At 45.8% G+C, this 16,257-nt stretch overlaps 1 protein-coding gene and 1 long non-coding RNA gene across 4 annotated transcripts; one reads left to right on the forward strand and one right to left on the reverse strand.

Moving 5' to 3' along the window:
- Positions 1-36: 36 nt before the first annotated feature.
- On the forward strand, positions 37-3,499 carry LOC146433493 (uncharacterized). Its single transcript, XR_014854137.1, has 2 exons — positions 37-1,345; positions 1,541-3,499. It is a non-coding gene; the product is annotated as an uncharacterized LOC146433493 (long non-coding RNA).
- On the reverse strand, positions 2,679-15,864 carry RNF168 (ring finger protein 168). Of its 3 annotated transcripts, none has more exons than XM_085069895.1 (10): positions 15,702-15,864; positions 11,257-11,400; positions 10,824-11,010; positions 10,477-10,547; positions 9,571-9,914; positions 8,420-8,496; positions 7,090-7,266; positions 6,294-6,418; positions 5,926-6,013; positions 2,679-5,433 (listed from the first exon to the last, which is right to left on the reverse strand). In XM_085069895.1, the coding sequence occupies exons 5-10, from the start codon at positions 9,869-9,871 to the stop codon at positions 4,369-4,371; spliced, it is 1,833 nt and encodes a 610-aa protein (XP_084926021.1). In that variant the 5' UTR covers positions 9,872-9,914; positions 10,477-10,547; positions 10,824-11,010; positions 11,257-11,400; positions 15,702-15,864; the 3' UTR covers positions 2,679-4,368. The 3 variants fall into 3 exon arrangements, with proteins under 3 accessions (XP_084926021.1, XP_084926023.1, XP_084926022.1); XM_085069897.1 differs by having other exon boundaries at positions 10,784-11,010; XM_085069896.1 differs by having other exon boundaries at positions 10,675-11,010.
- Positions 15,865-16,257: the final 393 nt, after the last annotated feature.

Here is a 16,257-nt window from a genome sequence, read left to right on the forward strand (position 1 = left end):
CGGGCCCGCCCGCGCGCGCGCCCCTGCTCCCGCCCGCCACCAGGAGGGGCGGGGGTCTCGGTTGCCACGGTAACGAGCCCCGCCCCTCGGGCCGCGCGGGAGGCGGGAGTTGCCGTGGCAACGCCCTTTTCTCCCGCCCGGCGGTTTCCCTGGGAATCCCCCCGGCATTCCCGACCCGCCGCTTCCCGCGGCCACGGGCCTTGCCGGCCGGACCGCCATCCTCGGGACACGCGCCCGGGGCTCCCACCAGGATTTAGCCCGTCATGGCGGCCCGCGGCACAGCGAGGGGCAGGGCAGGCCCCGGGCCGGGTGCGGAGCAGGTCCAGGTGCTGTGACCTGAGAAACACCCCGGGAATAGCCATGATCACCAGCACAGGCTGGGGGTGACCAGCTGGAGAACAGCGCTGCGGAGAAGGACCTGGGCGTCCTGATAGGCTACCAGCTGTCCCTGAGCCGGCGCAGTGTCCTGTGGGCCAGAAGGGCCAGCGGGATCCTGGGAGAGGAGCACTGGGAAGAGCATTGCCAGCAGGGCAGGGAGTGATCCTGTTCCTCTCCTCAGCCCTGGGAGGCACAGCTGGAGTGCTGTGTCCACTCTGGGCTCCTCAGGACAGGAGACACATGGAGCTGCTGAAGCAGGGCTAGCAGGCACTGCGGAGATGAGGAAAGGCCTGCAGCATCTCTGTGCCCAGGAAAGGCAGAGGGAGCTGGGGCTGTTCAGCCTCCAGAGGAGCCCAGCTGACAGAGGCCCTCAGCCCTGGGTGTCCCTGTGTGCAGGGAGGGTCACAGCAGGGACCACGCTCTGCTCCAGGGAGCTGGCCATGGCACCAGAGGAACAGGCAGAACTGATGCCCAGGAAGTTCCCCCTGGACAGAGGCAGCACTTTCCTGGGCAGTGACTGAGCCCTGAACAGAGACCAGAGGCTGTGGAGTCTCCCTCACTGGAGATACTCCAGAGCTGTCCAGACACACTGCTGTGCCATGTGCTCTGGGATGGCCCTGCTGGAGCAGGGAGGTGGGACCAGGTGAGCCACTGTGGTCCCTTCCAGGCTGACCCATTCTGGGACTCTGCGAGGCAGAACCTGAGGTGGTCAAGGAACAGCTCCTCTGCACCAGTCCAGGGAGCCCTGACAGGGTACCCCTGCCATCACTGTCACCATTAGTTCTTCAAAGCCAGAAGAGGAAACCCCTGGATTTGTTCCCACCCACCGTGCCAAGTGTTTCTGATCCCCAGGTCACCTGGAGAAATGGCAGGAAAGAAATGTTTTACTCCTTTTCCTGTTTCCCGGCACAGCAGGAATGTGGCTGCCTCGCTGCTGAATACCTTGCCAGTAACACTTGTCAACTCTGTGAGTACCACAGAAAGCTGAGGTTTCCCTAAAACTGTAATAATTTAATACCTCACTGCCATGGAAATAAGTACAGCGGTTCCCTCTCTTATTCCGTCCCTGCCTCCCATTTCCTCACCAGCTCTGGTGCCCAGGGAAGCAACCAAGCCTGTAAAGTATTTGGGTTTTTGGCACTTGTTTTGTTTTTCCTGGCAGTTGGATGAGCTGAACTTGTTCACAAACAGGACAAATGAATCACAAGGGCTGAAGGCAGGTGAGCAGCAATGAACCGTTACACCAGCCCAGATATCCCAAATGCAGACTCCTGCTTCACCAACACCAGTCAAAGAAAGCTGATTTCACCTTCAAAGCCACAGGGACAGGAACAAGCTGTTGGTACAACCAAAATACACTCAGCAGTGGCCAAATTCCACCCTCTAACAATAAAGATCTAGAAGAATAGGCCAAATTATGCCTGGTGAGCATTACTGTGCCATGGATGTGGTGAGGAATGGGATCATTCGGGGGAACCTGAGGGCTTGCAGCACCCCACCTCGTATAGGGCTACTGCTATAGGTGACAGGTCTTGTACATTTTGCAGTAAAGTTTAGGTTTTATCTACCAACCAATTTCTAGTCCTGCCTTTTTTCCATTCTGCTCAAAAATAATAACAATTCTTATGTAAGAGGCCCTTCTGACACTGAGGGCAACATTCAGTGAGCTGGAAAAACACAAAGACCCCCAAATCCTTTAACACACCCTCCCGTATATACACACACCCCAAAAAACACTTGAGAGCTATCTAGACCTTTGAAATGGCAGATTTTGTAATTTTTGTTGTGATTTTCAGTGGAATCACAGCAGCAGGATTTGCCATTGCTGGTGAGAAAGGAAGTTCAGCAAGCAGCCCCCCCTGTCGAACTTTTAACTGGGATTAGTTCAGTGCATGTCTCAAATCTTAAATAAAAGAGAGACACAGTCACACACTAATAGGGAAAAAGAATCCATGGAACAGCTTGTGGACGAAAAGGGAATGAGGCTGGTGTGAAATGCAGCAATCCATGTACTAGGATGTGGTTTCATGCCACTTGAACAAGGTGCAGTGCTGCCAAAAGGGGAAACAGTCCCTTCTCCCTCACCCTCTTGCCCCTTAATGTTTCCCCTACCACTTTACCATCCAGAATTAATTCATGGCGAGTCCCAGGCTACCAAAGCTGGCAGTCAGGCATAGACTTAAAAGTGTTTTGGCAGCAAATAAACACTTTCTCCTCATCTGCTTTGAAAAAGGAGTTTGTTTTTCACAGGCTTACCCTGACTGGAAAGGCTGAGGGTCACCAGCATGGAAACAGTTAGCTCTGTCTTAAGAAAAAACTTTAATTGATGAAGGAATGTTTTTGACATCATGGGTAAGACAGAAAATAATCTCAACTGTGGTAAGGACTAAAGAAAAACAGCCCCAGATTGAAGGAAGACTTCCAGAACAATGGCTGGGGCAGCAGGAGAAAAATCAAAGGATTTGCTACTGGACACCTGTTGTAACTTTCCCAAAAAACATCTCTGAACAGAACATTTATTTATGAGAAGCCCACCAATGATAGAGACATGCAGGCAGAGGGGAAAAAAAAACACCCAACAATTCTGTTTTGGCTGAGTGTGCTGGTCATGCTTACATAAAATTTGGGTTTTTTTAAACTTAAACCATCAGAAGATGCTGATTTGAAGTATTTTGTTACAAATTTCCCAGAAAAGAATTAAAGTCGTCAATGGAGTTCAAAAAAAGGACAAAACTCAAACATTTGCTGACTTTGGTGACTAGCACACAGCCTTCAGCACTGCAGCTGGCACTTGGCTCCATTTCAAACACAGACAGTGCAGAAGTAGCTCCAAAGAAGCAAAGAAAACCCAAAATATGGTTTCATAAAACAATTAGCAAGAAAATGTCCTCTGCGGAGTAGGATCTGGTTGACTCTTCACCAGCCTCAACTTCCTACAGGCCTCAGCACCTCCACATCTAAATTTCAATTTTTTTTTATTTTAGTTATAAACCCAACAGGAACAGGATTTGATGGTACCTCTAAAAATGGAGGGGAACAGTTACAACCAGGCAGTTATGTGAATCTCTAATTACAGTTATGTCATTACTGACAACTCCACTTTTCAGTTGTTTTTTTCCCTTCTAACTTTCTCCATCATAAATGGCTTCTGGACTACTGTTTTAATCACACTCAAACCAGTTTGAGTATGAAAATCAAACAGCATTAAATATAGTAACACTATTATATAAGAATAAAGTTGCAGAACATGAACAGTAAGAAAACAAAAGTACCTCGTTCATAACAACAGGGGAAATGGGATATGCAGGAGAGATCTCTCTGGACAGAGATGAATATGAGCCCACAGCCTTGACACCCATGAAAGATCGTTGGCTTTGGCAGTGGAGAGTGACCATTTTCCTCCCTCTTTGTCCGAGGGACGGGTTAGCACATGGGAGGGAAAGAGTGACTGACTGGTTACTCTTGTGTTAATAGGTGTGCGAACAATGCAATTCCAGAAACAGCCTAAATTCTGGCAACATGCTTCAATTTCCAGAACAGTGGTTGTGCTGAGGGAAGCTTCAACCTTGCAGCTGACAGCCAGCCGGGAATACAGACTCATTTTTCACTTGTTTCCTCCACGGAATGCACATCTTTTCCGTTAAATACTCCGGATTCTCATTTTAAGATCAGACCATCAGTTATCCCTCTTTTTCAACACTACCAGTGTATGCACATTCCAAACCATGTAAATGCAAGCTAGAAAATAAGAAATGCTCTGAGTACTGCAAGAAGTGCTGCAAGTGCTACAAAATAATATTCAAGAAAAGAACAATTAATGTTACATTCTGGGGGTGCACATTACTAAAGCTTCCCAGGACTCAACTCTGCCCAAAGTGGCTCCCCTCCAAAGCAACAACTCAGAACTGCTTAGGGAAGCTTTGCCTAACTCAGGAGAACATCACCACAGTTCTCATTCCCACTCCACCACGTGTCTGTGGCTCTGCTGATCTACTCTGCAACAGGGCTTTTAAACATCTGCAGGATTGTCTTTTGCTTGTTCTTAGGCAGTGAACAAATATCATTTGTGTCACTGGTATTAACCACACAATTCAAAACCTTTCCTTCCTTGATGCTGGGGGATTTCACCCGAACCCTGGCAGGGGACTGCCAGTTTTCATTGCAGGAACCTTTCCGAGTCTTGTGCTGATTGGTTTCATTCTGTTTTTTTGACCCCTTTGAGTTTTTTGCCATCCTGGGACTTTCCTTTCTGGCAGAAAAGTCTTTTACAGACCGAGGTGTTTTGGCGCGAAGAAGATACTCATCTGGAGAGCCCTTCTGTCGATTTAGTGTCCTTTCCTCCTTGTTGAGCTCCCTCTGCAGCTCCAGAGCCAGCAGCCTGTCCTGCTCCTCCTGCCTACGCCTTTCATAGAACTCCTGCTCAAAGGCTCTTTGTGTTTGCAAGTCAAAATCACTCATCTGCTCATCTTCATCTTCTACACTTTCTGAAAAGGTTCTTCTCCTCTTATCAAGCGTGCACAAGTCAATCATGGCATCAGCAGTTGGAGCCTCCAGCAACTTCCTTTTGGGAGTCTCCTTAGTGTTCTGCGGCCTCTCTGGTGTCTCTGCATCCAAGTGTCCAGGCTCCTTCCCCAGTTCACACAACCCAGTCTGATTGTCAGACATCACACAATTCATTCCTGACTGAACAGAGGCACAAGTTTCATCGGACTTTTCAAGGTTTATGCTTTGGACATGTGTTACATTGCTATTGTCTGACTCAATTCCATCATCTTCTCCTTTGGATCTACAAAGAACTGTTCTAGACCCTTCCCCTTCTGTGGCTCCATGAAGTACATCTGGAACTCCATCTTCTAAACAATTTGGTCCTGGTGTTTTTTCCTGGTTGACAGTTTCACCTGAAGCTGAGGCACTGAAGTAGTTCATGCATGATTCCAAAAACGAATCCTTAGCACCAGAATCTTTACGTACACTGGTCAGCTGTGGAGACAGGGTTGGCATTTCCTCTTGCTCATCCTGCAGTGCAGAACTGCTGCCTTCATTGCTGTTGGTCTCCTGAAGAAAAGGGAGGCAACACTAATCAGGTAAATTTATCAAAAGCCCATGAGGGTGAATAAATGCCAATTTCATGTCTCATGGCTGCATTGCCCATGAGTGCTCTGGGATAGCAACTCAGATACTTCTCTTCTTAAAAGACACCTAACTGTTTAATAATAATGAAAATTAAAGTAACTGCAGAAGCCCAGCTAAAGGACTGAAATCACAACTGCAGCATTTTCCTCTGACTGGTGACTCAGACCAACTGTGCAAGGCTGCTCATCTTCTTTTGGGGCCTTACACGGATGATTAGACAGATTAGCCACAGAATGATGTGAATCAGGGTGCACCCTCCTCCAGGAATCATGAATACTGAAGGTAGTTTAAAAAGGACAATATAACCTGCCCAGCTCTGATGTGCATGGGGAACAGAGGATTGGAATCCTACAGGCAAGGGGAATATCCCATAATTACTAACTGTGAGATTTATAAAAAAATTATTCCAGTTACCGCAGAGACAGAGCTGCTCCTGCCTCTTCCTGAGGTACTAGAGAACGACGCTGATCCCAACCCATCGTGATTCCTTGGAGACAGATACCTTAAAAGGAAAAAAAAAGGATACCCCTTTAAACGTGCTGTCCTTGAACTGTCAGTCCTTTGAATTAATCAAGATCTTCAGGTTCATTCTGACAAACAAAAACAAGAAGGGCAGGTGTTTCCCTTCTCCTCCTATGAGGAAAGTTTTAACCTTCAACACTTCACATTCTCCCCAATTATCTAGAGAAGCTGCCATACAGCATTCCAAAGAAGCAAATGGAGCAGAAGGACACTAAAACAAGCCAATAATTAAAGAAGAAACACTTGGCTGAATCCCTTACTTCTGAATGTCTCCAGAGTTGCTTGATTTGTTCTTTGCCTTGCACGAGCTGGCTGGGGACACCTGAAGTGAGAAGCTGTGTGCTGGTGACAGGCTGCCAAGCATGTGTCCCTCAGGATCCTCATTCTTCCATGACAAGTAAAAACAGTGTTAGGTAAAACGAAACAAAACACAAACTGCAAAAACCTCAGGGAACTACTTTGGTTTTACTGCAGAATTAGTTACTTCTGCCCTAAGCATTCTAGAACTGTGAGTAACAGCTGGTTATGGAAAAGGAAACATTACATGATCCATACATCTTCCTGGATTTAGCACAGAGGGACAGGAGGCTTTGTTCAAGTAAGTACACAGCTTTCATCACTGGGTAGCAAAAATTAAACTAACCAAAACAAATTAATGGAACAAAAAAAACCTCCAAAAGGTAAGGCACATTTTGACTATACATTCCTTTTCTGCAGTACCTGTTACAGACATTCATTTCTTCCAAAGAAGGATTTTTAAAATCCTGAGGAAAAGGAAGCATACAGCAGAAAATCCATGTTTTGGAATGTGTCAGAATGAAAACATGCAGCACATGTGCCAGATGCTGGATTTCAAGTGTGTATTACACAGGCTTCACCCTCCCACTGTTTTTTCAGAAATTAATGGTCAATCAAGGCTTTAAAGTACTGGGGGATGACAACAGCTTCCAACTACAACTAAAACAAATTTAAATTACTCCAAATTTTAACATTTGCTCTGAGAAGTCCAAGTTGCTTGCATTATATTTGCTGTTGTCCCCCTCAATCCTAACTCACCAGACTGTTACTTAGCTGCCAGGCCAGCTCTTCATCTTGCTTTAGCTGTTTCTCCATCTCCCTGCGTCTCTCTTCTGCCAACCTGTTCTCCTCCTCCTCCTCTGCCAGCAGCTGCTGGATGTATTCCTCACTCGCCTTGTTCTCCTCTTGCTCGTGTGCTCGCCTTTCTGCCTCCACCTAAAACAGATGTTTTAAAAAATCCACCTGGTTACTACTGCAGAGCCACATTTTACACCAGAACCTCTCAGCTGACACTCCTTATTCGCTGTTCACAAAAATAGAGCAGTATTTCATTGCACAAGTCTCAAAGATATACGAATCACATGGACAGCGTGTGTAGAGCCTTTGGTTTGACCATGGTGACAAACCTTTCTGTAAGAAACCTTTCTGTAAGATTATACCATTAACCTTGCTCACCCGCAAAGTGAAACTCCATTCCTCACCTTTTCAAAGTGTTAGAAGCAAAAACTAAGATCTCCAAACACATGGATCTACAGAGAAACTGGGATTAGGATTCTTTCTAAAGCTGAATGCCACCTATCCCACAGCATTTGATCAACCTGCTTACATCATTATAATATCCCACAAACAGCACATCTCTCTTCTAGAAGTGTCTTGCTCTCTTGAAGCATGCAAAACCCAAAGCAGCTGGCCAAGATTTTTAAATCTGCCTTCCTTACAGCAGACGTGTGTTGACATATCAGTTACCAGCAACTCCACGAGGACAGCAAAGTACTTCAAGAATAAAGCTTTCTTTGGAAATTCCCCCACTCCTCTGCTTCATGTGCTCCTGGAACCACCAGCAAGGGGCTCTCAGGGAAAGGTGCATTCCCACATATTTTTCAACTCTAAATCTTAATACTACTGTGTTTGGATTGGAAGAAGGATCCCTAAAAGAATCTTTTCTGATTTTGAAATTAGCACAGGTAACAGAGTGAAAAAAGAAGAAAGCAAACGATGTACGTTCATTACTGAAGCTCATCTAATTGCAGTCTCTTACTTGGAGGGAAATCAAGAAGGCAAATATAAAACCAAAGCCCAAACACTTCCAAATTTCTACATTTGCTACTTTTACATACACTGACTGAGAAGTGAGGTAGGGGATATAGATCAAGAAATCTTGAGAAATGTCACCTTGTGTCAAATACAAAAAAATTCTCTCCTCTTCCATCAATTTAATTCATTATTCAGGAGTGACCAGTCTGTTCTTATAGCTGCAGTGCCCTTTTAAGTATCTTTATTATTAAATAACATTACAACTGTTCGTGGGAACAATTCAAATAATTGGATATGAAGCATTTATGCTTTCTGAGTGTATTTTTCAACTCACCTTACTAATCTCTGCTTCATATTCCTGCCTCAGCTCCCCAGGCTTGCTCAGCTGATGCTGTGGCTTGGGGACACAAACTAATCAAGAGAAAGGAGAGGAAAAAACCAAAGTGAGGAACTAAACAAGATCACAACAGTCAATAATGAAGGATTTTAACAGATGACCACCACACCCTGTCATTGGAATGATTTGACTTAAATCAAGTGTTATGATTAAAAAGAGAAAGGAATAAAGGAAAAAATACCAAGGAATAAAGTTTACACAGTAGAAAAATGTGGTGTTACAAAGTGGCATGAAGAGGCAGTGTTTTCCAAGCACTGCATATAAAGCAAATATGATGGAACAGGTTGCCCAGAGAAACTGTGGCTGCCTCAGCCCTGGAAGTGTCCAAGGCCAGGCTGGATGGAGCTTGGAGCATCCTGGTCTAGTGGAAGTACCCCTGCCAATGGCAGGGAGGTGGAATGGGATGACCTTCAAGGCCCCTCCCAACCCAACCCATTCCCTGATTTATTCTGTCATTACATTAACTATAACTTGTGTCTTTCACTCTTTTTGGTTAAAAAGACCTCAGAACATTTCAAGTGGAACAAGTTGCTCTACAGCCAACCTACCAAAAACCTCCCCCGCAGGGAGCTTGCAACGTAATAAACCCCAAAATCCTTCTTCAAAAAGTTAATCAGATTTCACTTCCTTCTCTCTGACACCACAATTTTCAGCTCAGAGATTCTTGCACTGACTGAACCCCTGGAATTTCAACCATACTAATTAACACATAAAAATCTTATAACCACTTCACTTACTTAAAAGTGATAAAGAAACACTCCCAAAGACTCAAACACTTGGCTTGCAGATGCTACAGCTGCAAACGAGCAATGAACAAGGCCAGGCAGCCACACACCAATACCTTGCACCAAAGGCATGAACAAACACCCACTGAAATGACCAGACCATTTTTGTCCTCTGTACTAGAAATGAAAAAGGCACTGCCCACCTCTTCTCTGCCTCTTTTGCAGGAGAGCTCTGTCTCTGCCTTGCCCAGCAGTAACACACCTGCCAACCCACAACTCCTTATTTCCCAATATTCAAAGTCCACCCACAGCAATTACCATAGCAAAGCAGAGACATCCCAGGACAAGTGACATCTCACTTACTCTCCACATCCAAATCCTGTCCGTTAATCCTCCGCTCGCACTCCTTTGGGTAATTCTTCTGAATCTTCTCCCAGAGCTCCCAGTTGATGAGAGTATTTCTGCGGGTATTGTACCGTGCCCAGGAAGAGACTCGACGCCTACAAAAGGGGCAACAGAGACTGGCCTTTTCCACTGTCATCTGGAAGCAGTAATTGCAGAGGGTATGGCTGCATGGCAGCGTGACAGGCTCCACAAAGATCTCCATGCAAATCTGGCACAGGCAGTCGGACAAGGAAAGCGGGGCTTTGGAGTTCTTCGACATACTGACTTGAGGCAGAGGAGCAACACTAGGACAACATCAGGACCTGAAAGCAAAAAGAAACATTTATGTCCCCTATGGGAAGCAAAATAAAGGAAAATACAAAATGTTTTACAGCTATTTTAAGAAAACGTTACAGGATTTAGAAGCCTGCTAAAGTGGTTGCTTTTGCTCAGGACCTGAGAAATTCCTGAGGAAGAAGCAGGTCTTTACAGAAATCATGGAAACACCGTACCAGGTTTTCCTACTGCCGTTTCCTGAGCTGTAACAGGTGCTTTAGGGAGAGCAAGGTGGTGGTAAGGAGAGGGGGAAAAGATGAGAGTTCTTCCAGCCACTCCTATTACTCCCCTCTTCTCCCACCATTCCCTATGACAAGCTATACCGGACACGTTATTCCAGTTACCTTAACCTTCCATTCACTCATTTTTGCAGTATATCTGTGTCCTTCAAAAGCTGCTTTTGGCACAGACTTGTTTCCAGCACGTTCTGAAGGTGAAATACATCAGAGCAGAGCAGCTTCTTTCTCACTCATTTGCTTGCTTATGCTAGGACTATAAAGCTAAAATACCTTTCTTCGTAAGACAAATGAAGAATTAAGATTTCAGCACCTTCTTGTATGACTTGAAGCTGTGGGGATCATCTGCCTCCTCACACGATTTTTCCACTTGGCCCAGCAACGCTGTGAGAGAGAAAACAAAAGACACATATAGCAAAAGAATAAACCCACTGATTTTTAACTTACAAGCGTCTTAAACAGGCAGCTTCACAGACGGGAGGCCCTAGAAAGAAAGGCTGCCATTCCTCACAGAGAACTCGCCATGGAGACAAATACACGTTAAGGCGGCTTTTTTAAATTCCCGCTGTTTTTATTGATAAAAAGCAAGGCCCGGGCCGTGGGCGAAAGCAGCCCCTGACCACCCCGGCCCCTCAGGCTCCCGGCAGCACCGCCACCCACCGCTCGGCCCGCCGATGGCCACCGCGCAATGGCGGCCGCGCTCCGCCCTCACTGAGCGGCCCTTCCCGCCGCCCGCCTCACGGCTCCGCCTCCTCCTGCTCGCTCTCCTCCTTCTCCTCTTCTCCTTCCTTCTCCTCCTTCTTCCGCTCCTCTTCTCTCTTCTCCGCTTTCACCTGCTCCGCCGAGCCTGCGGGGAGACAGAGGCCGCGGGTCCTCAGGGGGAAGGCGGGCTCGCCTGCGGTGATCTGATGAGCGGGAATAGCGTCCCGCTGCCAGAGGGCAGGGTTGGGTGGGATGTGAGGAGCAAATTGCTCCCTGTGAGGGCGGTGAGGCGCTGGTACAGCTGAGTCGCGGCTGCCCTGTTTGCTGCAGTGCCCAAGGCCGGGTGTGGAGGCGGGTTTGATGGCTGGCTTTGGTCCCTGGCCGTGCTCACCTGGCCGCCGGTGCCCAGGGCACATCCCGCCTCAGGTCCTGCTCCAGCAGCTCCTCCTGCCGCTCAAACTCGTGCTCCAGGCTCTGCAGGCTGCAGTCCAGCTCTGCGAAGCGAGCCTCCAAGGACAGCAGCCTGCTTTCTACCCTGCGCGGTGGGAAACAAGGGAAAGGGAATTTCGAAACGGTTTGGGGCTTTCTGCCGTGACATTGCACTGTGAACAGCTCCAGACCCGTTCTGAGGATCCTCCCAAGCTTTGTGATAGCAAACACCACTAAAAGTCAAGGGGTTTTGTCACATCCCATGTCTTTGTGGCCCTTTCCTTGTGCAGAGATCTTACAACGTCCAAATACAGCTGCAGAGTTAGTATGTAGATACATCTGCAGCTCTCAACCAGTTGCATTATTAGTGACACAGTTTTTTCTCATAACATACTTCGAGGTGATTTATGCTTTTATTTGTAATGTCACGGTCTTGTGAACTATTTTCGTTTAATGTTGAGCACAGTTTCTCATTATTCCTCTGGAATATGCAAATAATTGCAAAAAAATATGCAAAAATATGAAAAAAAAATAATGCAAATAATAAACAAGCCACCTGTAATGTTTCTCTCTCCCAACAGCTCATCCTGCTCTGGTTTTCCTTTCTATAGGACTGTTCTTCCATGCACAACTGTGATAAAAACTGCTTCATGGCTTGTGTGTATTAACTGCTTTTTCATTATTTGGTATCTGTTGTGTTTTGCTGAAGAAAACAGCCTGTTTTAAAAGAGCTCACTGTTTTAAGAGACAAGGTACAAGGGAATGCAATTATTTCTCTCTTTCCTGGATATACAGGGTGTGTTTGGCTTCTGTCACTTTGGGTGGTTTTTGGAAAGAGAGTTTTCTCCACAATTTCCTCAGTTACCTGATTGACATCGAGGAGTGTTCTTGAGAATCCTGAGGATCTCAAAGCTAACATAAATAATTCAAAGTTTCTTCCTAAATACTGAAAAACTATTTCAGTACTATGTACTTAATAAGTGGTTTACTAGCAGAACATCACCTACTCCTTACAGAATTTTTTGTGATTTTTCTTTTTAGTTTACTGGCAGAACTTCACGCTGTATCAGCTAACAATAACTATACCATCAGCAAATATTACAGACAAAACCCTGCATTTTTTTCTTTCTCTTCTCTTATTTCATCCCTAGTTTGCTCCACTGCTTCTGTTACTATTATTATTGTATTATTTTAATGTTCAGGGAATTGAGTTCTGAATTGTGACCTACCTGTGTTAAACATGCTCTTCATGTCTTTGACTTGTTTGTTGTGGCCCTATTATGTGTATCTTTGGCTGAACTTTTTGTAAGAACTAAATACACAGCAGCTTTCAGGTGGTGACATTTAAAAATAAAAAATCCAAACAAAATAAAACCCTCCAAACAGTTTTTCATTCTTTCACACATATCTCAAAATATTTTAAAGGCTGTTGTTAAAAGAGACAGACCAAAAATGCTACTTTTTCCTGTCATCAGCTCCTCCCTCTCCTTGCCTGCCTCTGCTCCTGCCTCCCCCTTCTCCAAACCAAACCCTGCTTTGGATTCTGTCTGCAGCTGACCTGAATGAGGAGAAAATAAAAACACATCAACGGCAGCATATTTTAGTAAGTATCCCCGACCTTAATTCATTGTCTGGCCGCTTATGCAGATCCTTGTCTAAAGATTTTCTGTTGTTTCCTGAGGCTACAAGGCTTCCTCTGCAGCCCCGTGAAAGCTCATCTTACTGCGGTAGGACTCCTCTTGCTTCAGCAAGAATTTTGGGACTAAAATAGAACTTTAATTGGTAAATTGAGCTGGTGTCATGTAGAAATTGAGAGAGTTCAGAAGAATTGTAAGGATTGATGTATCATAATTGGATCGAATCTGTCAGCACCGAGAGAGCAAGTGCAGAAGCTGAGGTGAGGTGAGTCGGGGCTTTTGCTGTGAATGACTTTCTGAGCTGAGTTGTCAGATAATGAGTGTCCTTGCCGGTGAATTGCTCCCTGGTTTGCAGCTTTTTATAATGGTAAATAAGCTTCTTCATGGCCCATTCTCTGGCTTCCTTCTCTACAAGAGAAAAGTTATCCAAGATCTCATCGCTAATGCTACTCTAGTGCAGCAGTGGTTTTTCAGCAGCCTTTAGTCCAGCGCTTCAGTATTTGACCAGTTTTGCTGCTCCAGCACTTTTTTTGTTTTTAATATTGCCTGTTTTTAAATTAATCATCTGTATTTTTAATCACCTGCAACAAACATTTCAGCATTTGCAATTTTGGATTTGACAACGTTCAGTTTCACCACAGTAGATCATAACTGATCTCCCACAGCTGTTACTGAATTCTGATAGACTGAGTGCTGCTGCCTTTTGATCTAAGTTTGGAATGAAAAGAGGAAGAATGGATTTAACCTCCTGTTTTCATTTCCATCCTGACCTCTGAACACTTTTTCCTTTAGTGTAAGTGAAGGTACCACTGAGTCAGTGACCTCTGACTAGTGTCCACACAAACCACATCCCCATTCTTTACCAGAAAGCTTTTAAAATTCCCCTCTTGTTAGCACACAGAACGTACTTGGAAGCTGTGCAGTAAAAGTTCCAGCATTCCCTATTCTCTGGAAGTGTGGTTCTATGTGAAACCTTGTTTCTGCTAGTCAGGCATTTACAGAAAATGACATTTTAGTGCTGTCATGTGGGTTTTATTTTCCAGGTCAATGCAGCACCCCACACTTCTCCAAGCTCTCCCTGTTCACTCACTCCATGGTATGTTGTACACACATTTCTTCAAGCAGTTTCCCACAGAATTAATTTTTACTTTTTTCTTCCAGGAGTGGTTTCACTGTTTCTCCCTCTGGTCAGGTCTCCAATAGCTACTTTTGTGTTCACCATTGTGTGAATAATCAGAGTCATAAAAGCTGTGAGTGAACCAACGATATCAACAGTATCTTGACAAGAGGAGCAGTCTCTTTCCAAGTGTGTCAGCTGTCTGTCTGTCAACACATAATCATTCATTTCCTAAGCAGAAGTACTGCATCCCATCAGCTGTGACACTCTTGATAGGGATAATTTTTACTGCAGGTAAACCACAGTTGTATGTATGGCACCTTATTTGACTTTAAAATGTCTTGACACTGTTAGCATAGTTTGCTTTTGAAGCTAACATATCGTAGAATCCCAGAATGGTTTGGATTGGAAGGACCTTAAAGCCCACCTCATCCTCTCCCCTGCCATGTTCAGGGACACCTTCCACTATCCCAGGCTGCTCCAAGCCCTGTCCAACCTGGCCTTGGACACTTCCAGGGATCCAGAGGCAGCCACAGCTTCTCTGGGCAACCTGTGCCAGGGACTCACCACCCTCACATAATGTAAAAATCCAGACCTGAAAATCAAAGTGGGGACAGTATCCTGCCTGTCTCTAACTGCTGAGAATTTGAGACCCTTTTTTGACTCTTCCTTAAGATCCATGCTTTTATCTTTCTATCTGCTCTGAGCCACCACCATAGTGCCTGCTGCTGCACAGCTGAGCACAGGCCAGTGCCAACGAGGGCAGCTGAGGCTGGATTGTTTTACAGGAAGTCTGTGAACCTGTTGGTCACGTTCCTCTGCCAAGTGCAGGCTTTGGAAATGGAGGATGAATCAGCGTCACCTATGTCCCGATTCCCCAGTGATGGTGATTTGCTTTCTTTAAACTTAAAAGAAAGGTTCATTCTTGGGTTTGTTTTTTTGCTAACAATAACCACTTAATGCCTGTCCTTGAACTCTCCAGACTCTGAGGCCGATGGTCTGAAAATCAGAAGTTCAGCTCAAATCTCCCATTAGAACAGCAAGCCCCAAATTTCACGGAATCACAGAATATGCTGAGTTGGAAGGGATCCACAAGGATCCAACTCCTGGCCCTGCATAGACACCCTAGTAAACCCACCCTGTGCCTGAGAGCATTGTCCAAATGGCAGCCTCAGGGCCATGACCATTCCCTGGGGAGCTTGTTCAGTGCCTGCCCACCCTCTGGGAGAACCTTTTCTTATATGCAACCTAAACCTCCCCTGACACAACTCCAGTCCATTCCCTCAGGTCCTGTCACTGGTCACCACAGAGAAGTGATCAGTACCTGTCTCTCCTCCTCCCCTCACCAGGAACTTGTAAACCTCAGTGAAGTCTCCCCTCAGTCTCCTCCAGGCTGAACAGACCAAGTACCCTCCTCACCTGGTGACGCCACCATGGAGCTGATGGCTCTGTCCCTCTTTTCTCCCCAGTGAGGGAAGAAGAGATGAAACCTACACATGAACTGCTCCCTCCCTGCATACACACAACGTCTATTTATACCTTTGCCCACGGAAGTTTCCAGGGAAGCACAGGTTTGCCATGCTCACAGATTGCCTGGTCTGGTGTCCCATTCCCCAGCCCTCCATGCTCTCCCCCTCCCAGCCCTGGCAGAACCTGTTCAGCGTCTCGTTCAGGGAGCGCAGGGAGATGCTGGTTTTTGCCATCTTCCTGGAGAACACCAACAGAAGAAATAAAAGCCAGAGCGGGCTTGCTCCTCTCTCCTGAAGCCGGCAGCAACAGCAGGGACAGGGGATCCGAGTCCTGCAGGAGGTTGTTTGTTCCAAGGCTTTTTATAGCCTGTATATCCAAATATAGGTCATGGATGCACCAACACACGTTCATGGACATTTCACACACTGAACCACACAGCCCGACCTGACCCCTTCCTCTGCCCCACTGATCCCCGTGTCTTCACAGAGAAATTAATTCAGAGATAACACAAAAGGGAGTAACTACACTTTTCTGTTGGTTTTTTTTTGCTGTGTTTTGGCTTCATTTTGCTGTTGCGCCCACCAGATCATGTCTTGGGCCAAAGCCTCCTGCTGGGAAAGACTGCACAAGCAGATTGCCTTTGTTTTTTTAAATTAAAGAAGTACGAAGGTAAAATCTGATTTGGATGAGAATGAGTTATGTTTGGTTGCAAGGAGCTGCTTTGAGCAAAACCAACAGT

Source organism: Lichenostomus cassidix, chromosome 9, assembly GCF_008360975.1.
Source record: "Lichenostomus cassidix isolate B80296 chromosome 9, HeHo_3.0, whole genome shotgun sequence".
In the NCBI taxonomy this organism is placed as follows: Eukaryota; Metazoa; Chordata; class Aves; order Passeriformes; family Meliphagidae; genus Lichenostomus; species Lichenostomus cassidix.

Excerpts from the sequence above, each read along its gene's own strand:
- RNF168 (XM_085069895.1), bottom strand. The coding sequence starts at position 9,871 with ATGTCGAAGAACTCCAAAGCCCCGCTTTCCTTGTCCGACTGCCTGTGC. Across the intron at positions 8,497-9,570 it reads ACAGGATTTGGATGTGGAGA|TTTGTGTCCCCAAGCCACAG; the intron begins GTAAGTGAGATG and ends TCTCTTGATTAG. Across the intron at positions 6,419-7,089 it reads GGCAGCTAAGTAACAGTCTG|AATGAGGATCCTGAGGGACA; the intron begins GTGAGTTAGGAT and ends TTGTCATGGAAG.